General features: G+C 34.9%; 2 protein-coding genes across 2 annotated transcripts in view; both read right to left on the bottom strand.

Moving 5' to 3' along the window:
* LOC150093576 (uncharacterized) lies at nt 1-25,530 on the bottom strand. The gene is made up of 2 exons (XM_090413061.1): nt 25,317-25,530; nt 1-712 (listed from the first exon to the last, which is right to left on the bottom strand). The coding sequence occupies exons 1-2, from the start codon at nt 25,504-25,506 to the stop codon at nt 204-206; spliced, it is 699 nt and encodes a 232-aa protein (XP_090269187.1). The 5' UTR covers nt 25,507-25,530; the 3' UTR covers nt 1-203.
* The window catches only part of LOC150093575 (uncharacterized), a gene marked incomplete at its 3' end in the record, with an annotated part of 193,752 nt that continues 193,218 nt past the window's right edge, over nt 25,507-26,040 (bottom strand). The window contains exon 8 of the mRNA XM_090413224.1: nt 25,507-26,040. Coding sequence (XP_090269350.1) covers nt 25,507-26,040 — 534 coding nt within the window.

Here is a 26,040-nt window from a genome sequence, read left to right as displayed (position 1 = left end):
ACAAAATTAAACATGTCTATGTCAGTGCATGGCACTGTACATGCTGGGACAATATACACACATAGTGAGCGTTTTTCACAGTGGCCAGTAGAGGCAGCACCATCTACTTATTATTATTTTTTTTGGCTTTTTTTGACATAAGCAAAAAATATCAAAAACATCCAGGAAGAAGTAACAGTGTAGGTACTCAAGTTACTTTGTAACTACCGCTGTGATACTGTTCCTCTCACGGTTCCTTGTTGTCCATTACTAGGTGGTGTTACTGTGGATGGCACTGCTACATTTGTAGGAGCACTCATATTAGGCATACTTACTACTACTACAGGTTTTACAACTGGCTGAGCTGACCCAACTGCTGGTTGCAGAAACTGTTGCTGAATTATGGGTATTTGGTTCACAGATTTAAGAATTGGAGATGCCAGGACTTTCCCAAGCTGCTGAGGCTGAGCAAGAACTTGAGAATGATGTACAGCAGCTGCATGGGATACTACAGACACAGGTGCTACCAGGGGTGTAACTGCAGATACATGACTGCCAGCTGATACAATTTGGCCTACTGGAGTTGCAACTGGTGCCTGAGACATAACATGAGTGACATGTGCTACACCAGAAATCTGCGGAATTGAAGAACGTACCTGACTTGCTGGTGTGACTGGTTTTATGGCAGCCGTAACAATATGACGTCCAACATTGTTGATTGGAGAAGCAGAAACTGAAAGAAATACACAGATAACAAAACTATTGTAAATAATTAAAAATATGCCTTCAAAATGTTTAAATATGAGTTTTCAATAAGGTATAGAAATATTATTATTATTATTATAATTACTACATGGGCATCTCCACAAGCCAATACTCAGCACAGGAGGCACACCCTTACCATAATACCTATAACTCCTTAAACTCATTCACTGACAGAGCGGTCATAACTACCTCTGGCAATCTATTTCACTTTCACTACTGGCCATGTTAAAAATCTAGTCCTTGCATCCTGGCTAACCATATCCTTACACTACTTCAAGCAGTGGCCCCTTGTTCTTTCTCATCTAATTATGTACTGAAAATTTTCTTTCGAATCTACTCTATAAAACTCATTTAGTATCTTATATATTTCTATCATATTTCCTCTTTTCTGACTATCAGCTAAACTTTGTAACCCACAAATCTTCAGTCTATCCTCATAGGGTGCATTCCACCAACCAATCACCATTTTGGTCATTTACTTATGAATCCTCTCCATTACTTCCACATCCCCAAGAAATCAAGACAACTAAATCTGTGCACAATAGACTGAATGTGATCATAAACCTAATAAAGAAGGATAATAACTTCTTTTATCCCTGCTTGTGTATTTCTTTACTTCCAAGTGATTATATTGAATTATTTTGCACAACAGAAATGCGATTTTTATAAAATGAACATTTTTGTTCATGTTCATAATCCTGCACATATATGTGCATGAATTCAATTGAAGTTTTAAATATGTTACCTGGATTTCTTTCGGTATCATGGAAAGAAATAAGCATAAGTACATTCTACCACAAAGAGTCTTTCCATGATTGCAAAAGATTCGCATTTGTTTCCCTGGAAGCCAAATGTGACTGAAATTGATGACAAACATAGAATATTCTCTTTAATGTGTTAATACTAGGCTGTATATTGTGCATCAGGTAGGTATACACATTTTTAGAAATTTGTCAGTATTTATGGCATTGACAGTTTCAATTTTTAAACCCAACCAACCCCACTAGTCATTCACATTCTATTGTTTACATGTTTACAATACATGTATACAGTAGTACATTAATATGTTTTAGAGGTTATTTCTATTAGTTTCCAGAGGATGCACACACAAATTACATTTAAATATGTAATAATTAATGCAAAGTAATACTGTATAATTCAGTCTAAAGAGAATAAGAAGTCTAAAGAATTAGTCTCAAGAGAACAAGAAAAAAAAAAGTTTAATTGGGCTGTTCGACCTTATGAAAATTGTCAAAAGATGACTGAATAGTAAACCAAACCATTACTTGCCAGTAAGCATGGAGAACTATCTGGATGTTTGGATTTTATATTTTTCAAAAAGACTTCAGCTGAATCGTCATTAGGCTCTTAGAAGGAATACTCTTCTGGATTTAGTCTTCAATCCATACAGTAATAGCTTTTCCATGCCATAAATAGCACCAAAGCATTTTTTTTTTTTTTTTCTTTTCTGACTTTAAAGAAGTAAATCCTTTCACCATCATTGTATTCCTGATCAGAGATTGTACAGGATATTATGATAAGTACTACATGAAAAAGTTATCCCATTACGAACTTCTGATCGACAATTTTTCTCCAAATTAATCTCTTATCTGTCAAAGACTCCAACATTATCAGATCGTATGTTTCTCTCTTCTTAGGCACTTGTTACTGTATCAATCCACCTACACTTGGGTCTTTCTCTGTGTCTTTTTCCTGCTAACCTAGCAAAGAAAACTGTTTTGCTAATCTTTCCTCTCCCATTCTGTTTAAGTTGTAATACCATCTGAGATTAGCTCTGCTAACACATTCCTGAATGCTAGCAATGATAAGTTTTCTTTCCTAATCCTAATTTTGAATACAACGCTGCCATTAACCCATCAGTTCATCTCATAATCTTTCTCACAACTCTCATATCTGTGGTCTCCAGTCTTTGATCAAGTGTTTTATTTCTAACTCAGCTCTCAGATCCTTAAGTTAAAATTGATTTGATCACTCACTGTCTTGTATTGCATTTTAGTTTAGTGTTTTAACTAATTTCCTTCTTATTCAGCTGACATTATTCTTATTATACTCTTATTCCTACCATACCAGCTTTACTAATTCTGTTGTCTATTTCAATATTCAATTTGCCATCTTCGATAAGAATTGTGCTTAAATACCTGAAATGTTCTATAGGGGATACGGTTATATTTTCAATGTTTCTACCTATTTTCATTGTCTTTTTACTGCTGATTACCAAATTTATTACAAAAGTTATTCAATTTAGCCAGGGAATCTTGCAGACTTATATTGGATTTATTTAGAAGTATAACATCATTTGAATAAAGTAGACTTAAGATTAACATTTCCAATTTTGATATCAGGTTTAATACAATTTTCCTTCATAATGTGATCCAGATGGATAATAAGTATCAGTGGAGATAATGTGCACCCTTGTTTACAATTTAACATCAAACGTCTTGTATCTTCTTCAATTCTAGCTGCTGCCTTACAGCTCATATAGAGACTATATATTGCTTCATATGTTCCATTTACACCATATAACTATAGCATGTGGTGTAAATGGAACATATGAAGCAATATATAGTCTCTATCTGAGCTGTAAAGTCTTCAAGATCTGCATTTTGAAGAGCTTTCCTCTTGGCACCTTGTCATATGCCTTTTCCAGATCTACAAAACTTAGATACAAATCCTTGCTATATTCCTAAGAATTCTCAACTATTTGCCTTTGTGAATTTGATCCTGACATTCTCTATTTGGCCTGAATCCAGCTTGTTCTTCACCAAGCTTTCCTTCCACAATGTTTCTTAGCCATTTCTCAAGTATATACACATAAATCTTACCACGAACGCTCAAGTAGGGAAATACAGTCGGGTCTCTTTTTATGCGGTAGATATGTTCCACAGAAAACCGCATATAAAAAATCGCACAAAAAAAAAAAAGGCGTAACTTACATTGAAAAATTAGGGATATGTGCCATAATTTTCTAAAACTGCATAAAACCGAAGCAATGAATTAAAATAAACCTAAAATTGCATAAAAAAAGTTTATGAAATTTCAGGAAAATAAGAATGCCTAAGTTTGTTTTAAAGCTTTATTCATTTAATTTTATTGAAAAGTAAGAATTTTTATTTTTTTTTACATTTTGTCATCAGAATTATCATCGCTATTAGACAATATTCGGCAATGTTTGCGAACTGGTGCAAAATCACTTTCATCACCAGAAGAGATAGTCAGCACATCAGATCTGTATGGTAAAGGCAATGGTTCTTCACAAACAGAATTAGCTTCACCCTCGTTCTGTGCCGATTTTTTTTTTCTTCTGACAATGTAATCAGTGATTAAACTTTGCGATGATGATTTCACTAATTTTTTATACAGCTTGCGATATCCAGACATAGTTCTTCAACTCACGTTGGAATTTAAAGGTTCGTTCAGAATTTGTGTCATTAACAAGAAAATGATTTTCCAATTTATTGCACAGTTCAAGACCTTCTCGAATTATATTTGCAGTGAGGGGGAGAGGTTTTTCTTCTGCTTCACTATTGTTTTCTGGATCTTCGACGATATCTAAAGTTACTCGATATCCAATAATATCATCATCACTTAAGGCATTATCCACATGCTTGTTTCAAAACCGTAGTGCAGTGATTTTTTAAAAGTAATAGGCCTACAAATTTAAATTGTAATATGAATAAGAGACAAGGGACTTTGTTTAATTTTGGTGTTAAGAAATCTCTCATTGAAGGTGTTTGTGACACAAGAGATAGTGATTCATCCACCTCCAGCCTACAAAGCAATCTCCAGGATATACAAAGGGAGGGGAAAACTATCAGCACACAGGAGTAAAAGTCTGCATTCACTCGTAAATACTCATAATAATATTATAAATTTTTGGTGATCAGAATGGGATATGTCAATGAAAATCAGCACAAATTAATTTAATGTTTATGTTTAATTAATTATTAATTAATGATCAATTATTAATTATTAATAATAAATCAGATAAATTAACAATTAATTATTAATTAATATATTACAAAATAACCAAGGTGTCCATGAAAATTTCAGGATTTGTGAAGTGTTCCGTTGTAGGAAAAGTTTGGGAAATGCTGGATTACCCTATTATCGGAATGGATTCTCCTTCTGTTGACATGCGCAGAAATGTCGAAAGGTCTCGTATCTGTGGGCGTACTATACCGCATAACTTCAAATCCACATAAAAAGAGATCCAAGTGTACTTGTTTATTTCTCACGTTCAGCTTTATTTCCCTTTTTATAAATGGGCATTATGAGAACTCTACTCCAATCATTTGGAATTCAGTCCTCTGACCAAGCTTTCTAAATTATGCAGTGCAGCCACTGCAAAACTTTCATATCTCTATATCTGAGAATTTCAGGTCGAATTTCATCTACTAGCTGCCTTTCCACATTTCAAGTTTTTTTATGTTTTATTCTACTTCGAGTATGGATATGTATTCCTAAATGTATTCCCCTGTTGAGTGTTTTCCACTACTGCTGACACTGTTTGTTTCATTTAGTAATCTTTCAAAATAATTACTCCAAACATCTAGAATATCTTTATCTCCAGTTTTCATGTCACTTTTATCATCTCTTATTCCTTTTACAGTATTCTTTTCTCCATGTCTAAGCTTTTTAACAGCCTCCAGAATATTTTGCCACCTTCCTTATATTTATTTCCTTGTTCTTACCAAAGTCTCTGGTGATTTATGTTTAGCTAGTTTTATACAGTGTTTAGCTTTCTTACATTTTTCTCTGAGTGCAAGCTGACTTACTTGCCAGGTACTTTTGATATGCTTTCTTCTTTTCAGTGGATTCAGTGGCAAACACTCATGAAAACATTGATTGATTCAGTCAGAGAGGAATGTGGTGAGGTTGTCTGTAAGGAGAGAAAAATCAGAACTTCATAGTGGACTAAGGAATTTAAAGAGGCAACCTCACCACATTCCTCTCTGACTGAATCAATCAATGTTTTCATGAGTGTTTGCCACTGAATCTCCTAGGTTTGGTTCTTGTTTTCAAACGTTGATTTATTCTTGAATGATGTTTGTATATCTGAGTCTACAGTTCACCTCTGAAAACTTACTTACTCTTCTTTCTAATATGAAATTCAATTTTATCCTGCTCAAAACTAAATGCTGACCACTTCCTATTTCAAATCCTGTGTATACTTTTCTGTCCTGAACCAGTGGGAAAACATCACTATCAACAATAACAGTCAATGAGTCTATGTTATTGTTGATAGCGAGATCTTTTCATGTGTTCCTTTATATGGGGAGCAACCTCCACAATTGTATTCATTGCTGATGATGAAAAATGAACACATCCTATGGCCACCAATAAGCTTTTTCCATCTTCATATTTCTTTAATTTCTGTATAACTTTCTAGATCAATTCTGTTGTGTTTATGCATAGGTTCACTTTTCCAACCCTCTGTTTCTTTTTCCAGTCAAGACTACTTATCCCAGTGCATGCAAACACTAAAAATTATTAAAGTGTACAAATATGCAGCAAATCCATGTTCAAAATAGTAACAAACAAACAAAACAAAAACTGAAAAAGGCATATGCATGAATCAGGTAGGCTATATGCCTTGCAGACAACTGTTGTTATGACATGCAAATAAAGTAGGCATGTTAAGAAAAATTTTTACCACAGCAGTTTTCTGCAAGGCATATAGCCACTCAAAATTTTTTCCATGGCTGTTTCAGTATAATCTGTGTAGGTCTGAATTTACATAAGTTGGTGTTTTGCCTGTATTTGCTTATTAAAATATAATGTACGAGGATGCGCTGAGAAGTTGTGATAATCACCATGAAGGAATTTAGGTAGAACTATGTAACTTACACATCATTCTACATATTCCCCACAAAGTGTTATACACTTGTTACAACGCTGCTGTATTATTTGCAATCCTCCAAGAAAAATTCCCTTGTTGCAGAAACCAGTCATTTTTGTAATTGGTGTTTATCAAAACCTTTTAGTCCACCTCATTGCTGACAGAAATCAGTCATTTCTTTGGTTAGAGAAGTGCATATGTATAATGATAATATTTTAATTTTATAATTAGAGAAGACTACATGACCTACAAAAGCAACTAGAGAAACCAAATGCAATTATTATATAACTATTCTCCCCTCCTCCTTAATTTTATTTCCAATATTGAGGTTGTGAAGCATATACAGTAATCCCTCGATTAATGCGCCCCCGATTAATGCGTCATTTTTTTTTCGATACACAAATTCGATTAGTGCGCCTATATACATCTTAAAATAAATGTTACAGATTTTAAAAATTTTCTTTTATGGCTTAACTATTTTAAAAAATCACTCACCAGAATGAAATAATTTAGTTACCGATTTAAAACATTTTACAAAGCCATTTTTAATCGCATACTACACTACTTGCATGTACACTATGTTTCAATTTACCGCCAAATTTATGTTGTCTGCTATAGTACGCCCACAGATTCGAGACCCTTTGACACTTCTGCAAGTCACAAAAAGGAGAATCCATTCCGATAATAGGGTAATCAGTCCATCTTCTGGGATGAGCTGTTTATTATTACACGTCGGAAAATTAACTTCTCTTTTATGATCATTGTAGTTTTTAAAGTGGTAACTATTTTGCTTGTATGACAGTTGGGAAATTTTATCTATAAAGCACGTGATTTCGCATGTTGGCAACCAATTCGTACGTCCTTCATTTCTTTCTCCCCTTCAATGATAACGTCCAACAGTTAATTAAATCTCATTCTGAAGAAGTGAGTGATTCTGACCTGCTAAATTTAGATGCACAGCAAGAAGATCCCGAAGAATATGAAGAAAATTTAACCACTGATAGTCAGCCAAAAGAGATTTCACAGAAACAATTTGAAAATATTTTTCGTACAATCGAAGTTTTTAAGCAGCAATGCTTAGAGGCTAATCCTAATCCTGATGGAGTGAGAAGCAGTAAAATTTGCAGAAGAGTAGAAAAGGCAATAGGGCCATACCGTCAGTTGTATGAAAAAAAAAAAAAAATGCTTGACAAACTACATTAGCTCAATTCTTTGTTAAGAAGTAGAATAATAAAATTTATATTCTGAATATGTTTTATTGTCTTTCAGCTTCATGATTTTCCTTTAACTAGGCCCTGAGACATACCTTAATTCTTTTATAAAAAATTAAGGTTCAAAAAAGAAATTTGAGGAATGAATTATACTATATCCCATAGGTTATTATATTCAATTAGTGCATTTGATTAATGTGCCTGTTTTAAAGAACGCATTAGGCGCACTAATCGAAGGATTGCTATACTAGTTGTCTGAACTGATGTAAGCATAAATATTTTTAATAACTGATTTTTTTTTTTTTTTTTTTTTTTAAGTTAACAAATTAAAATCATTGATAGGTTTGGACCAGCTATTCTGATATTTGCTAAGGAGACTAACTGCTCACTAGTCTTCAAAAGTTAGTTAGGACTAAATGGCCTTGCCTACTCCCGTTGGGGAATAAAATGTATTTAGTGGAGTGAAGTTCTTTGAGAAAGGGATAAGGAATGATTTTACTTCTTAGAAAGAAAATTATTTGCATGCCTGCTTGAATTATCGATCAATTTATTGACCTTTTCATACTGGCATTGAATGTCAATGTTAAACTGAGAGGCACTTTCTATTCTTATTTTCCTCTTTCACAGCAATTGAAAATAAATACACAAAATCAGACCACCACAGTCATTGTTACTTTTATAAAATAATCACTCGTAAGCGAAGGTTTCTGTGGGTAAGCAGTTCTGGAGATAGTTTTCGGTATTGAGACCACATGTTTATTAAACAATAAAAAATAAAAGAGTAAAAAACCCGACAAGTTTAGTTCGTCGTAAGACTTACATCATCAAGGGTAATGGTGTATAAAAGTTGAACACAACAACCAAATTAAATAGTCAATTAGATGTCTTTTTTAACTTCATAGCTGGTCTGCCTTTATCAAAAATTGAACAGCCTCGGACCTCAGATATAACACCCGTGAACCACAGAACATGACAACAACTAGCATTGTTCCAACAAGCATACAGTAACGAACATATCATTTTGTATTTGGATTCTCAATTAATGAACAGTTATGAAGTTAAAAAGGACATCTAATTGACTATTGTGTCAACTTTTAATAAACATTCTTGCAACAAACGAAACTTGTCAGGTTTTTTACTCTTTTATTTTTTATTGTTTAATAAACATGGGGTCTCAATACTGAAAACTATCTCCAAAATAATTACTCTTTTTGTTTTCATTTAATAACAAAAAAAAAAAATTGAAATCCTGTAATAGCATACATATTTTTGCAGATATTTCTGTACCAAATAAAGAAGACACATCAACAGGTTTAAAATGCAAATTTTGTATAAAGCTTCATAATATATTTCACCTTTTTACCCCAAATGATTTCCAAAAATTAAGATGATATGACTGACAAAGCTTTTTAAAAAAAAAAAAAAAATCAGGAAGACTAAAAGAAAAGAAATTTTTTTTTTTTGTTTGTTTCTTTCTTCAGGTAAGAGAACAGAAGGATAGAATGTGAGATTGTTGAAAACGCTTAAAATAATTTTCCTTATCAGCTACTTTGAAACAGACTGTTAGGAAACTGTACTATATTTACTGATATAATAATAATAATTATTATTATTATTACTATTACATAACACCTCCAGGCAGTTCAAGGACTCTTCAAGGGAGGGCACTCTACTTTGCTAAATACATCTCACTCTCTCCACTACTACCATCAACACCATCTATTACCCATCATTACCAACAACAGTATTTTTTGTCTGTAAATTGTTTGGATGAAAAACCCTACTACCCCTGTATGAGATCGGCTAATTCACCTTCAACTGAAAAACCCCATATAAGGATTCTCCTTGTCACAACGAGAATCGAACCAGGTCTTTTCCAATCGAAGGGCACAATGTTCTGCTGTTTCCAATTGCTCTACAGAGGAACAAATAAAATGGCTATTCCTTTTATTTTAATTATATAGTATTGGGAGAGGGAAGACATTATTTCTTATACAAAATCATCTTCAATCCAATATTCTGAATGTGTAGACATTTAGGTGAATAAGAATCTGGTTGTTTATTTTGAAGTGCATAAAAATAAATCCATCTATATTTTTAAGAAAAAGAGTGCTTCTATCTTAATTATTGGTTATTTATATATCCTGAAAACATCATCATCATCATCATCATCAAATTCCTGCCATGTACCCTCAAGGGGTGTACAGGATATGATAGTGCTACATGAAAAAATTTACATCATTATTAATTTCCTATCTACAATTTTCCTCCAAATCAGTCTGTTACTTGTCAACACTCCAATATTATCAGATCTTATATTTCTATCGTCTAAAGCACTTTGTACCGTATCAATCCACCTATATCTTGGTCTTCCTGTGGGTCGTTTTCCTGCCAACCTGGCAGAGAACACTTGTTTTGCTAATCTTTCCTCGCCCATTCTGTTTAAGTGACCATACCACCTGAGATTAGCTCTGCTAACGCATTCCTGGATGCTGACAATGTCAAGTTCTTTCCTAATATCCTCGTTTTTAATATGATACTGCCATTGATGCCATCTGTTCACGCCTATAATCTTTCTCAGGACTCTCATATCTGTGGTCTCTAGTCTTTGGTCAAGTGTTTTACTTCTGACCCAGCTCTCAGATCCATAAGTTAAAACTGGTTTGAACACTGTCTTGTATACAGCTAATTTAGCGTTCCGACTAATTTCTCTCTTATTCCATATGAATTTATTCAGTTGACTTCCCACCATACCAGCTTTGCTGATTCTGTTGTCTATTTCTATATTTAATTTATCATCTTCAGTAAAAATCATGCCTAAATAGCTGAAATGTTTTACTTGTTCCACAGGTTCTCCATTCACAACACAGTTGACATTTTCAATGATTCTGCCTATTTTCATTGTCTTTGTCTTTTTATTGCTGACCTTCATACCATATCTATTACAAGAGCTATTCAATTTAGTCAGAGAATCTTGCAGACTTGTAGCGGATTTATTTAGAAGTATAACATCATCCGCATAAAGCAAAGAGCTGACATTAACATCTCCAATTTTGATATCATGTTTAATACCACTTTCCTTCATAATGTGATCCATATAGATAATGAACATCCTTGTCTCACACCAGATTTAACATTAAACCATCTTCCTGTACTTCCTTCAATTCTAACTGCTGACTTACAACTCAAATAAAGACTAAGTATTGCTTGATATAATGTCCCATTGACACCATATAACTGCAGCGTATTGAATAGCTTCTCTCTTGGCACCTTGTCATATGCCTTTTCCAGATCGACAAAACTTAAATACAGATCTTTGTTATATTCCCATGCTTTCTCGACTATTTGCTGTAAAGTGAAGATCTGATCCTGACAGCCTCTATTTGGCCTGAATCCAGCTTATTCTTCACCAAGCTTTTCTTCCACAATTCTTCTCAACCGTTTCTCAAGTATACATGCATAGATCTTGCCAGGAACACTCAGTAGGGAAATACCTCTGTAATTCTCACATGCAGTTTTATTTCCCTTTTTATATATGGGTGCTATGAGAGCTCTACTCCAATCATCGGGAATTCGTCCCTCTGTCCAGGCTTTCTGAACTATGCAGTGCAGCCACTGTAAGACTCTTATACCACCATACTTCAGTATTTCTGGTCGAATATCATCTACTCCTGCTGCCTTTCCACATTTCAAGCCTTTGATGGCTTTTTCTACTTCAAGTATGGATATGTATTCCTGACTGCATGCCTGGTCAGTGTTTTTTACCACTGTGCTGTCATCACTGCTCGTTTCATTTAGCAGTTTTTCAAAGTAATTACTCCATACTTCAAGGATATCTTTTTCTCCCGTTTTCATGTCACCTTTATCATCTCTAATTCCTTTTATAGCACTCTTTCCTCCATTCTTAAGCTTCTTCAACAACCTCCAGAATATTTTGCCACCTTCTTGATATTTATTTTCTATATTCTTGCCAAAGTCCTCCCATGACTTTTGTTTAGCTAGTTTTACACAGTGTTTAGCATTCTTGCATTTGTCTCCATATTCTCTAAGAGCACAAGCTGACTTATTTGACAGGAACTTTTGGTATGCTTTCTTCTTTTCCTTCACTGCCTCTTTAACCTCCTGTGTCCACCAGGGAGTTCTGATTTTTTTATCCTTACAAACAACCTCACCACATGCCTCTCTGGCAGAATCAATCAATGTTTTCTTCAGAGTTTGCCACTGAATCTCCAAGGTTTGATTCCTGTTCTCAAACTCTTTCACTTTCCCTTCAATAATCTTTGTGTATTTTAGTCTACAGCTAACATCTGAGAGCTGCTCAACTTTTATTCGCTTTAAAACTTTCTTACATGTTATTCTTTTCAATATGAAATTCAATTTTATCCTGCTCAAGACTAAATAGTGATCACTTCCGATTTCAAATCCTCTGTACACTCTGGTGTCCTGCACCAGGGAGAAAACATCACTGTCAACAATAACATAGTCAATGAGACTTTTCTTATTCCTAGCCTCTTCTCTCCATGTGAATTTGTGCACATTTTTATGTTGGAACATGGTATTAGTAATAACCAGTCCATGTCCTGAGCAGAAATCCAACAGATATTTGCCATTATTATTAGCTTTGCTCTTTTCTCCAAATTTTCCCAAAATATTTTTGTATGTCTCACAATCATTTCCTACTCTGCTATTTAGATCCCCAACAAGGACCAACTTTTCATTTTTCATTGTGTCAGTTGCTTTTTCTAAAGCCTCAAAAAATTCCTCCACTTTTACCTTAGTAGAACCTTCTGTGGGACCATAGGCACAAATAAGTCTCATTGTCCAGTTCCCCATTCTCATATTTGCCCACATTACTCTACTTGAGACTGACTGCCATTCAAGAAGATTAGCCTCATATTTTGTGTTGAATACTATGGCTACTCCTTCTTTTCCTTGATTGTCATTGCCTGAATATAACATTTTGTATTTATTGCTCAGAAAGATCTCACCAGTTTTGGTCTTTTTTGTTTCAGTCACCCCTATTATGTCGATCTGGTACTTATCTAATTCCTCAGCTAGCTCCATTTCTTTGCCATTCAGGCTTCTTACGTTGATAGTACCGATCTTTAACTCTGGTGATGTTGAGTTGGGGTTTATTTTCAGATTTGTTCCAGTAGCTGACTTTTCGCTGTTTGCCCTGGTTCCCTGGCGAAAACAACGGGGGCCTTGTTTAACCGGGTGACGCCCCAGCCGGTATGAAATTTTGTCATGTTGTACCATCATTCTATATTTTGGTTTAACCAATAAGAATACAATTTGGTCGGCTAAATCCCAAATTGCCAGCCCATCCTCGTCCGTTCAGTATCCAAGTAGATACCCAACAGGGTGCACCACGAGAATGTGAGGATTGGACATTAGGTCAGAAGCCCTGGTCGGTTCTCTGCATTCCTTTAAAGGCTATGTGGAGGTCTCCTCTCAGTTATACAGCTTTGACCCTTAAGCACACCTATCCTGAAAACAATAAGCAATTTTCCTACCTATATAGTTTTAATTTCAATATTAAGTACATACCATACATTGCAGCATACCAGCCTGATACACAAACATGAGATTACTATGTTCATGGCCTGTATGAATGTGATAGGGTGTTTTGAAAGAATATTTCACAAGTCTCTTTAGGGAAGAAATTTGGAAACTTTTTTGTTGTATATTTTATTCCAAACAAGACAAACTAAGTATGCCTTTCAGCCTTCCACATCACAACTGCTTTATGTGTTAACACTCTGTTTGCCATGTAAACCAGCACCTCTGCTGGTTTACATGGCAAACAGTGTGTTAACAATTACTGTTGCAATCACTTAATGGTGAGTGACATATTGTGCATTACAGAGTGTCCCATAAGTGATGCACTGCAGCTGGTTCCAATACTGTAGTGATACAGATGATGGGACAAAGTAATACATAAAGTTCAAACTTTTCTAACACTCTAACAAAAATCCTTCAAATTCTACAAAAATACTTGCTTTCTTACATAAAAATTAATATTATGCTGCACGCGCGCACACAGACACACACATTTACTGAGCATCCACTTCGCAAAGAATGTGAGAACTAACCAAGGCTTCTTAAGAGGTAAATTAAATGATCCAGAAAACCTTTAGAGACCAAACATGGAACTTTTTCAAGCTGCTTCATGAATCCAGTAAGCAGGGTACTTTAAAAGGAAGAGACAATACAGCTGACAAAAGAAAAAACAACAACTGAATATACAGGTATATTTGAATACATGAAATAATATATCATTTAATCATGGTGGTTGTAAGTCATAAAGAGGAATACAGTCAAGAATACTAATTATTACTTGAGGTTATAAAAAAACTTGAAATAAATGTGAAAAGGACAGCTGTAATAGATCATATTTGACCAGAAATGTTCAAATACAGAAGTATAAAGGCTTTTAAAGTGTCTGCACTGCATAATTTAAAAGAAATGATGAGGTCAAATTCTGAATGAATTAGGAGTGCACTCATAGTATCCAACCATAAAATGATTAAAAATTACAGAATAAGATTTATGTAAGCATACTTGAGAAGATGATAAGAAAAATTATAGAAGAGATAGTTGAAGAACAAGCTGACATTTGTTGCAAAATCAGGTGTAAGGCAAATGCACACACATCTCCACTGTTATTGATTATCTATATTAGCATTATTATTAGACTTCCAGAGAGTAAAGGACTCATCGAAGGAGACCATACACCACTCACACCAGCTGTCATACCTTCTCTTACCCATTCAACACTAGATGCACTTACTACTTAAACAAGAAACTATTTCACTCACTCATTGTTCTGTGAGAGAAAAATTCAGTTCTCACTCCTTTCTTAACCACACAGAAACTTAACTTCCACAGATATCCCCTTGTCCTCTCCCTACCTTCCATATAATGAAAAATTTTATCAACAATATTCTATAATGCTCTCTAACAAGTTAACATACCTCTATCATAAAAGTTAAGGGGATAGAATAGCCGTTCAGCTTTTCATACCTCTATCATATTGCCCATCTTTCTCTTGTCTGCTGCCTACATACTCAATCTATCCCCATAATCTAAGTTCCATAAACCCAATGCTTTTTTCCACCCTTTCCACAGCTTCTTTATCCCCTCAGAACCCAGGAGACCAAATATGCACAAAACAATCCAGGTGTGGTCATATCAAGGCCTTGTAAGGATGCCAAATAACTTCCATATCTTTACATGTCAATGCTTATTTCAACATTTCAATTATCCTCTGGGTTGTATGTGCAATTTTTGCTATGTGACCCTTGAACTACGAATTTCTGTCCACTAAGATCTCTTGCCTCATCAGTTATGCCATGAATAATCCTAACAATATAATATGCCACTGCATATATCTCATCATGCCAAAGTGCATAACTTTACAATTACTAACATTGAACTGACACCAATTATTGCTTGCAGACATTTCCAATCTATTCAAATCACCTTGGAAATTCTGTATATTAGTAGCATCTCAACTCCTGCCCATCTTTGCATCATCAGCAAACATTGAAGATCTCCCATCAGGCTCTTTCCAATATCATTGATATATAGATTAAACAACAATAGTCCAACAACAATAGATGATGAAATTTGGCCCGAAATGCTAAAAGCCTTAAATCGAGAGGGTGTTCTCTGGCTGACTTGAGTATGTCAGACTGCTTGGATATCTGGGCGAGCACCAAAGCAATGGCAGACAGGCATAATAATACCAGTATTCAAGAAGGGAGACCAGAAGGATTGCAGTAACTATTGTGGCATCTCTCTGCTCAGCCTGCCTGGGAAAGTGTATGCTAGGTGCTTGGAAAGATGGTGCAGGAGCATAGTTGAGTTAAAGTTCCAGGAAGAACAATGTAGCTTTCGTCCTAGTAGGAGCACAACTGACCAAACCTTCACTTTAAGGCAAGTCTTTGAGAAATCTTGAGAATATGCCAAGAATGTCTACACATGTTTTGTGGACTTGGAGAAGACATATGACCGGGTTCCTCAGGATAAGCTTTGGCAAGTAGTACAGGAGTATGGAGTGGATGGCCAACTATTAGCTGCCATCAAGTCCCTGTATGAATGCCCAGAGTTTTGTGTCAGGGTAAACAGCACAAAGTCTGAACCTTTCACAGTCTCTGTTCTGTGTAAGAACAGAGACTGTGAAACTTCTCTGTCACTCCTCCTTTTCATAATATTTATGGACTGGATTAATAGGCACAGCTGAGGCAGTGAGTATGTCAGAATTGGAAGATGTAGCATTGGACGTCTGCTTTTTGCAGATGACCTAGTTCTGCTTAGCTCTTCCACAGATGACCTCCAGCAGACCCTGGATAGGTTTGTAGCTGTTTGTGCAGACACCGGAATGAAGATCAGTGTGGCCAAAACGAAACAAAACTGATACATGTAAGTGGAGCCCAATGAGGCAGGTGAAGTTTAAATACCTTGGGGGTCCATATTCACGAATGATAGAAAATGGGAAGTAGAGCTAGATACTCGAATTGGCTTAGCAAGCTCAATATTGCGGGAGCCTGGCCGTTCGGTAGTATTGAAGCCGGAGTTAAGCCAGAAGGCAAAGCTGGCTGTCTTCAATACAGTCTATTTCCCCATCCTCACCTATGGTCATGAGAGTTGGGTAATGAACGAAAGAATGCAGACACGAATCCAAGCGGCTGAAATGAGGTTCCTTCAAGGGGTTGCGGGGCTGACAAGACTTGACAGAGTCAGAAGCTCTGTAATTTGGGAAACCCTCAATACGCAACCACTGCTTCTCCATGTTGAGAGATCACAGTTACGTTGGTACAGGCACCTGGTCAGAATGCCACAAGAGAGGCTCCCTCAGCAGGCCCTCTTTGCCAAGCCAGAGGGTGGGAGGCCATGTGGAAGGCCAAGGACTCGCTGGATAAATTATATCCAAAACCTTGGGTAGACACGTTTGGGAATCCCACCAGAACACCTGAGCTTGGTGGCAGAGGATCATGACCATTGAAAGTTCCTCTTGCAGCTGTTGCCTCCACAACCCAATTAGGAAAGGTGGGCCTTGAAGATGTATATATGTATGTATGTATGTACAATAATAGTCCAAGGAATGATTCCTGGAGCACACCACTGGCCACCTTAAATCTGGCAGATTCACCATTCATCACTTTCTGATACCTGTCTGATACCAACAGTTTACATTCCAACCCCATATTCTCCAGTTTATGCAATAGCCTTTCATGTGGTAGCTATCAAATGCCTTAGCAAAGTCCTACACTTCACAGTATATTCATTCCCTATATTCAACCAACCCAATAACATTATAAAATATGAACAAATTGCTCAGAACTGGCCTCCCTTTAGTAAACCCATACTTTTCCTTGCAAAATACAGCATCTTTGTCCACCTATTTCTGTATGCAAGTTCTAACTTCTCTAAAATTTTCAGTTACTCCAGAGATTCTGACATGTCGATAGACACACACATCAGTCTTTGCACCATCCATGTACAATGGAATTATCATACATTCTTTCCATTCCTGTGGGATCTTTCCTAAGCTAAGATTCAAATTATACAAACATGTCAAGAGCCAACAGTTCTAGAATCTCCTTCTCATGCACCTCTATCTCTTTATCTGATGTAGTGGTGAAGATCTTGGTGAAGTGAGCAATCATTATTTGTACTATAGCATCTGCTTCTGATACATAGGTACCATCTGCATTCAGTAAAGTTATTCTTCTACATTTATTCTTTCTTTTACTTGCAGCATAATTATCAAATTCTTTTGGGTTACCTTTAGCCTGTGCAGCCAATTTCTTTTCATACCCCCAACTTAGCTTTCTGTACAATACTCTTAACCTTTTTGGTGTGCTTTATATATTTCATAACTCCTCTCCCACTTATTCTCATGAAATCGTCCCACATCATCTTCTTGTTATGGATTTCTTGCTTAATAAGACTGCATGTCCATTTCACTCTCATCTTATTTGTTCTGGGGACACATTCAGATACCACATCATTTTAAGCATCCAATACACTGCTGATATCCTTTCCATTCAGTAAATGATTCCATGGACCCAGGATAGTATTCTCTCAAGTTTGGCATTATTTATAGATTTGTAGTCCAGCATGTAACCCCTGTTCTGATTGAAATATCTATATAGTTTGCTACTTCCCAGATTAGTATGGCATGATCACTGTCACCAACTGGTGGCAAACAGTCACATCCTTAAATGAGAAACCTTCTGATGCTATGATCAAATCTAACACTCTTTGTGTTTGAGTTGCTTCTTTCACATGATGTTTGAGAAAGTTGTCTCACAACAGCTGAATAAATTCTGTTTTATTCTTACGAGTTTCAATATTTGGATAATTTAAGTCACCATAATAATTCCTTGTTTAGTACCACTAGGTCTGTGACAATGTCCTATCATGTATTTCATCTTGTTAGCTTCCATTTCATACCAGGTAATCATGTTTGATCACATTATGAAGAAAGTGGCATTACTTGATATCAAAATTGATGATTTACTTTATGCAGATGATGTTATTGTCCTAAATAAATCCTGTACAAGTCTTCAGCACTCAGAAAGACATAATCAGGAATGTGGAAAACATACATCAACTGCATTTATTTGCATGGGCACTGTTCAGTATAACTGGCATCCATCTATCATGCCCCCCCCCCCCGCCTCCATTTCTGCTAAACCTACAGTAACACAAGTAACTGCTGCCCAACATCCTTTTACTGATGAATTGCTGCATCACCAAATCTGCTATCCCCATTCATCTTTCATTCCATCTACCTCAGTTTTGTGGATCAGCTTTACCCATAAAGTATTCTTCTTCAAAAATAATATCAACAGATTACTTTGCTCTTGATCCCATCCCACACAAGGCATCTATTTGCTATAAGGCCTTGTGGTCCCTCGCATATAGGATAATATATATAAAAACAACAAAATTATATGATAACCACAATAATAAACTTTAATGAAAGTACAGATGCTAATAAACTATGCTTTGTAATTGCTGCTTCACTATTTAGAAGCAAATTACTTCCAATTTATCTAACACTGAATTCCATGTGCTGCTTTCATTAAAACAAAAGAACCATATATCTATTTCAAAAGCGGATAAAGGAAAAGCTGTGGTAGTAATGGATAAGGCCGACTATGAGAGGAAGATAGACTGCCTTTTACAGGATGCCTCCACCTATCAAGAAATTAGTTATATTCCTACAAAAACACAGATTAAACAATTAAATAAGTTCCTTGATGAAGTTACTAGCTAGGATCAAAATATTTTGTAATGCATCCATTTTGGAAGGACTCCTTTATATGGGCTCCTAAAAATTCATAAAGTTCTCCAGTAAGATCCATTGTGAACTGTATTGACTCTCCCACTTATAGAATTACTAAATTTATTTCACGTTTATTAACCACACCACCGGCCAAGACATCAAAGTTATCATGGATACGAAGTGCATATTAAAATTGTAATACCATTGATATTACATTGAAATATATGATGGATATGAAGCGTAAGAGGATGAATATTTGATCCATAATGGCTGGTAAGGTGGTTAACTGCCTTTATTGGACATTCTAGATCATTTATCAAGAATTTCACACCTTTTTCTTGAAAAAATCAAAGAATATTCAAATACAAGAGTCAGATATGTTAGTCAGCTTTGACATTGTTTCTCTATTTACTAACATTCCATTATCTGACACTATTAATTTACTATATGATGATTTCCCTCCTGATGTTGCAAAGATTTCTGAATTTGTTATACAATCAGGATATTTCAGCTGAAAAAGCAAGATCTATAAACAGATTAAAGGCACTGCTATGGGTAGCCTTCTGTCTCCACCTTTGGCAAACTATTTTTTCAAGCATCTGGAAGATACCTCATCAACCTTGTTCTCATCCATTTATCCCCACCCCTCACTTTGGTTTCATTACATCGATGACACTTTTGCTGTTTGGCCTCATTCTGAAAATGGACTTACCACTTTTCTACATTAGATCAATAGCCTTCATCCAAACATTCAATTCACCATGGAAAAAGAAAATGCTGGTAGTTTACCATTTTTGGCCATCCTTCTTATTCGCACAGCCTCTGGTACTTTGTCAACCAGTTTATCAGAAACCTATCTTTACTGGCAGATATATTCATCAAAAGTCTACTCATCACACCTCTCAAAAAGGTGTTATTAAATCATTAATTAATAAAGCACATAATGTGTGCTCTTCTTCCTCAAGCTTACAACAAGAACTTCTCACTCTCAAAACTTTAATGGAGCTGAATAACTACAATCCTCATAAAATCCAGAGGATAACTCCCTATGTTCCAACATCTAAGGATTCTTCAAACGAATCGCAGGGTTCTAATCCCTTATATTTCTGGTATCTCTGAACCTTTTGGTAGAAGTCTGAAGTATTACCTTATTCCCACATCTTTTCCCATTAACAAAATTTACTATCTGTCAACATCTACAAAAGACAAACTGTCATCTCTATTTTTAGCTGGTATTTTTCCAAATTCCTTGTGAATGTAATCTTACATAGTTTGGGAGACAGGCTGTTCTGTAGAAAAAAGAATTAATGAACATCAATACTACACTGAATACATGAGACCTCAAAAGCCTGGTCTGGCACAGCATAGTACTGACTGTATCCAGTGGGAGGAAGCCATCTTCTTTTAGGAATTCTTTTAAATTGGCCTAACCTGAATCAGAACAATTGTCTCTCTCTCTCCCAAAAGTTTGGGAGATTCTTGTTTTATGTAAATATCAAAAAGAATTTTAATATTATTTATTAATATTAATTTCTTGTTCTAAAAATCAAGACTTAAGAGGAAGAATTCATTACAACATATTAATAATGGAATTACTTTTGTGTTAATTGAAATGTCTTTATTTGTAAAATTTTCAGCTAAGTTTCATAGCCATTGTCAATATAATGAGAAGAAAACACATACAAAAAAAGAGAACAACAATTCAAATGAAAGCATATGATATTATGGGCACTATCGACTGCAGGATAATAGCTCCATCTGCATTAATAGATATCCAAAATAAATTACAATAAAATAATTTAGTTAATAAATTATTTTTAGATATAAACAATAAATTAATTACAAATTAGCATGTCCACATTGGGAAATGTTCTGCACATTTATTGCACCCACGAGACTTCTCATTACCGTTTGTGTGACACTTCCATAATGGATGGGCTCACTGACACAAAGTTTATACAGCATGTTATTTGCAACTCTTATGGTAGAATTTTATTTGAAGTTAGCATTTGTGATCTGTCTTAATGACATCAAAAATTTCAAATGTACTCAAACAAACACTTATTTCATGTAATTGAAAATTTGGACAAATGTCAGGATAGTACAATAAATGGTTTTGCTTGAGTCTATGCAGCATAGTTTCTGTGGGAGGGGCTGTTTTATTGCACTATTTGTTGACAATATATTACACAGACTGCAAATGTCTCTGTACCTTATTCAGTGATGTATAAATTTTATTCTTGAATAAAACTACTTGTTTTTCTTGCATTTGCAGTATAGTGGCTGTTGGGGAGGGTGTGTTGTTTGCTATATAGGGACAGCTGCTTCCAGTCTTTGGACAGTATGCACATAGGTAGTAAAAATTGAAAGTGAAATATATATAAAAAAGAAAGAAATATACATAACAAGCACAATAAATTGTACAAGATGATTTGTTCCTCTGTCAAACCACATGAATCACCTGGTCAGCATTATTAGATCATAGGATAAATCCTCCCTTATTATTTAATTATGTTCTTTACTGAGCTAGCAATATATACAGTTGCTGTTTCTTATTGGTTATTGATTTACATTTTGCAAACAAATCTCTTTCCATCTGTTCATAATTTGTTGTTTTTTTAATTATGCCCATCATAAATGCAAATATGGAAGTCTAGAGTTTATGGGATCATGTATCCTTCACTCCACCTCCAGATACTTGTAACACAAGTACACATATAAATATCACAGATGTAAATTATTTATAATCCATTTTACAGTACTGAAAGTATTTTTATTCATGCTTATTCTTTCTCTTCCTCATATTTGCTATTCTTTACATCTTTTAGTAAAAGTATAGTAACTAAAATTAAATATATCATTCTTTTCAATTATTGTTTTTTAATATATTATCCCCCTCCCCGCTATATAATTGAAGAAACCATCACGAAAAGTGGCACATCTGACGACATGCAGGAACAAAATTACTGGGTGTCGTGGTAATTTCGTTCACTTCACCAGATGGTTAGGTTCGCATCGAAAGAGCTCTGATCCCCCTGACATGAACATTTTAAGGAGCACATGAATAGTGAGTATTAATCACTATAACTTCCCAATGAGAAAGTTTTAGGCAATCATTTTTGTTCAGATTTGAGTTGTGAATGTGTAGTACAGTTTTTACAGAAGAAAATAACTTTTGTGTAACTTTGGTTTTGTTCCACTGAATCCTGTGTTTTGTGGATAATTTGCTAAACTGGATTTATTGGGTTCTTTAAGTGAAATGCATTCCTGATGTTCTTCAAGAAGAATTTATGCAGAACGACCAGTCTGTCCATAATGACATAAGCTGCAAGAACAGGGAATTCTGTAAACTCCAGGATAAGAAAGAGGAGGATAACCCACCTCAAGAAGAAATTATCAGAATTTGTATCCATATAATTATTATTATTATTATTACGTGACACCTCCAGGGAGTCCAAAGACTCATCGAGGGAGGACACCTGCTCTATCTGTTTCCACCACTCAATCCACCAACTACAACTCACCACAACTACATCAATGCCATCTACCGCCCGTTCCCACCATTAGTACTGACAGACTGGTCGTTCTGCACAATTCTTCTTGAAGAACATCAGGAATACATTTCACTTAAAGAACTCAACAAATCTGGTTTAGAAACAACACATTATCTACAAAACACAGAAATCAGTGGAACAAAACCAAAGTGTCACACAAAAGTTATTTTCTTCTGTTAGATGGTACAAAGAAAGCTGTGAAGCACACATTCACAACTGCCTAAAATTCTTCTTCAATTTAGGGAAGTTATACTGATTAATACTCACCATTTGTATGTTCCTTAATTTGTTGTTTATATCTAAAAATAATTTATTAACTAAATTATTTTATTGTAATTTATTTTGGATATCTATTAATGCAGATGAGGCTATTCTCCTGCAGCCGATAGTGCACATAATATCATACCCTTTCAACTGAATTGTTGTTCTCTTTTTTGTGTTTTCATATAATTGTATTGACAATGACTATGAAACTTAGCCACAAATTTTACAAATAAAGACATTTAAATTAACGTAAGTGATTCCAATATTAATATGTTATGATGAATATTACTTTCTATCTCACAGCAACCATTTTTAATTGGTAAACTAATTCTTGTATGCACCTTGTATTCCTGTTCTTTGATGTGCTTTTTGTTTCTACATAATCATGATGTACTCTTATTTTCAGTAAACAATATCTGTGCTTTTATTAAAGTTTATTACTGTGGTTGTTGTGTAATTTTGTTGTTTATAGTTATGCCACTAGTACCTTTAATGATTAAATATATAAAATATATTTAATATATATTGTACCTAAATAGCTGAAGTGTTCAGTATTTATGTACAATTTTTAGTGACAATGGCAAATTAAATTTGATGATAGAATAAATAAAGTTGTTATATGGTGAAGAGCCACTTGAATAAAATTATATAAAATAAGAGAGAAAATATCCAAAAAACACTAAATTAGCAGCATTCTAACTATAGATCTGAGAGTTGAGTTAGAATAAACCAGCTGATCAACTAGATAATAAGAGCTCCAAGAAAATGAGAGAAATGAAGATATCAGAAAACAACTGACATGGTTAAAAGAATGTATGAGCAGAGTTAATCTGAGGGTGGTATGGTCACTTAAAAAAAAAAAAGAAAGAAAGATTTATATAAAAAGTAATAAAAAGACTTCAAGGATGACCAAGATCTACATCAACTGATGCAGTTAATATGCCTTAGAAGACTGAAATATTAGATGCCACCATGCTGGACACTTGACAAACAACCAATTAAAGGAACTGTTGATAAGAAGTTAGTAATATGCAAATTAACTATATAGTAATATCACAGTGAAGCCTCCGTAGCTCAGGTGGCATTGACAAGCCCTTTGTTTGAGAAGACATGGGTTTGAATCCCATCTACATTGTGAGGAACCATTGTCAGGTCTTTTCAGTCAAATGGCTAGTCTTATATGGAGGTGAAGGATTGTTTCTCCTGGAAACTTGGGTTTTTCATCCCTCAAAACAGGCAAACCCATCCTGTAAAAAGACAGGTCCACAGACATTAATACTTGCCCTTAGGGGAATGCAGCAGAGGAATGTTGTGCTAGCTGCATTAATTCCCCATGATTCCTAATTAGTGAACTACAAATCCTAAGGGGTGGATGGATTGAAAAAGAAGCATATCATGATATCCTCCATGCAAGTATTTATCAGGAATTTGATGATGATTTGTTTGGCTGAAATTTACTGATAACATCATTATACGGTACTATGAACTGACCAAGCATTATATAAGGTTTAGAAAATCTAATAATGTAATGTCAATAACTTAAGTGATAGAACACCTTACCCTACCTATTGTGGTGTCAATAATCAAGCCAAGAGAGATGTGTTTGTTGTACTTAATTGAAGTTAGCATAACAGTTTAGAAGAAAACATGAAAAGCTTAGTCAATCTAATCGCTCTTTGCTCTGTGTAAAGATGTGGATGATGATTGATAAAAACTTATTAACCAGTTACATGAGCAATTATTACAGGAATGACTGCCACCCATGTTTATATAGCTTTTGTGCTCAACAACATCATCAAAATTATATATAATGCACTGCAAACATCAGCATATAAAGAAACATATTCCCATGTTTTCAAAAATACTCTACTTTGAAGTATCAAATGAACAACATTGACTGGGGCCTTTAAAAAAACATATTAATGATCATTTCAGTTACAAATTTTGAATACTAACAGCATACCATGAAAGAATAATTCTATCACCACAATTTTTTACTATGGTGAGATATCATATATGCCAAAGACACAGATCTCTCAAAATAATCTCTGCAGCCATTATATGCAAAGATTATTTTAGAGGTACTAAGATGTTGACATTGATGTGTATATATTAATATAACTAACAGATTCAAAATTATATTTATAATATAAAAATTATATTTATAATAAAGCGAGACTAATTTTTTCCCTATTTTCTTTAAAATTTGCATGACATTATAGTGTACCTTTAAAATTCAGATTGAAATGTGTGCAAGAAGCATATATATAAAAAAGCACTTGAAATCATACAAACCTAACCTAAAAATAAAAAGTGGGACACATTTCTAAAACAAGTGATGAATTATTTAATTAACAACAATATAAAAATGAACAACTTACCTGCTGACGTGAGGACTTGTTGTGCTGTTCGACAAGGTGCTGTAGGCTGCATTATTTGTGTCACCGGTCTGGGTGTTTGTAGTGCTGCAATCATATTAGATTGGGAAGCTGAAGATCCAAGTGTTGAACTAATATTACCAGTTTGAATAGAGTTTCTGTTTGATGATGTAACTAAAGATCCTGTTGTCATAACAACAGACAGCTGAGGTTTGCCTGAATTAAGAGTAACAGGAATGGATGATGCTGCAATCCCAGAGGAAGATGCAAGTTGTGTCAGTGTAGATGCTTGATTAATAATTATTGGCTTTGTTGCTGTAGCAACTTGAGTCACACCCACCATAGCTTGTGGTGCTACTAATGTTATAGGAGAAACAAGATGCTTGGTCACATTTGTGGTTGATCCACTGCTGACGCGTACGAGAGAATGTGTCACAGCAGGTTTAGGAGAAGAAGTCACCATAGCCACTGATGGTGAGGTTGAAGATGTTGGAGGAGTACTTGTGACTACAGCAACTAATGGTGTAGTTGTAGGGGCAAGTATATGAATCGAAGTATGATGAGTGTTTGATGCTGGGGATGATTGAGATAAAACTGTTGTTGCCTCTGCAACTGAATTTGGTGTTATTACCTTTATTCCTGAAGGCTGTGTGATAACTTGAACACTGTGTGGAGCCGTTAATATCCCTGCCATAGAATTAACATGAAGACCACCAGATGATGTAAC

The sequence above is a fragment of the Typopeltis vanoorti genome, chromosome 23 (assembly GCF_054136105.1).
Source record: "Typopeltis vanoorti isolate ZY-2024b chromosome 23, IOZ_Tvanoo_1.0, whole genome shotgun sequence".
NCBI lineage: Eukaryota > Metazoa > Arthropoda > Arachnida > Uropygi > Thelyphonidae > Typopeltis > Typopeltis vanoorti.
This window is presented reverse-complemented; position numbering and strand designations above follow the sequence as displayed.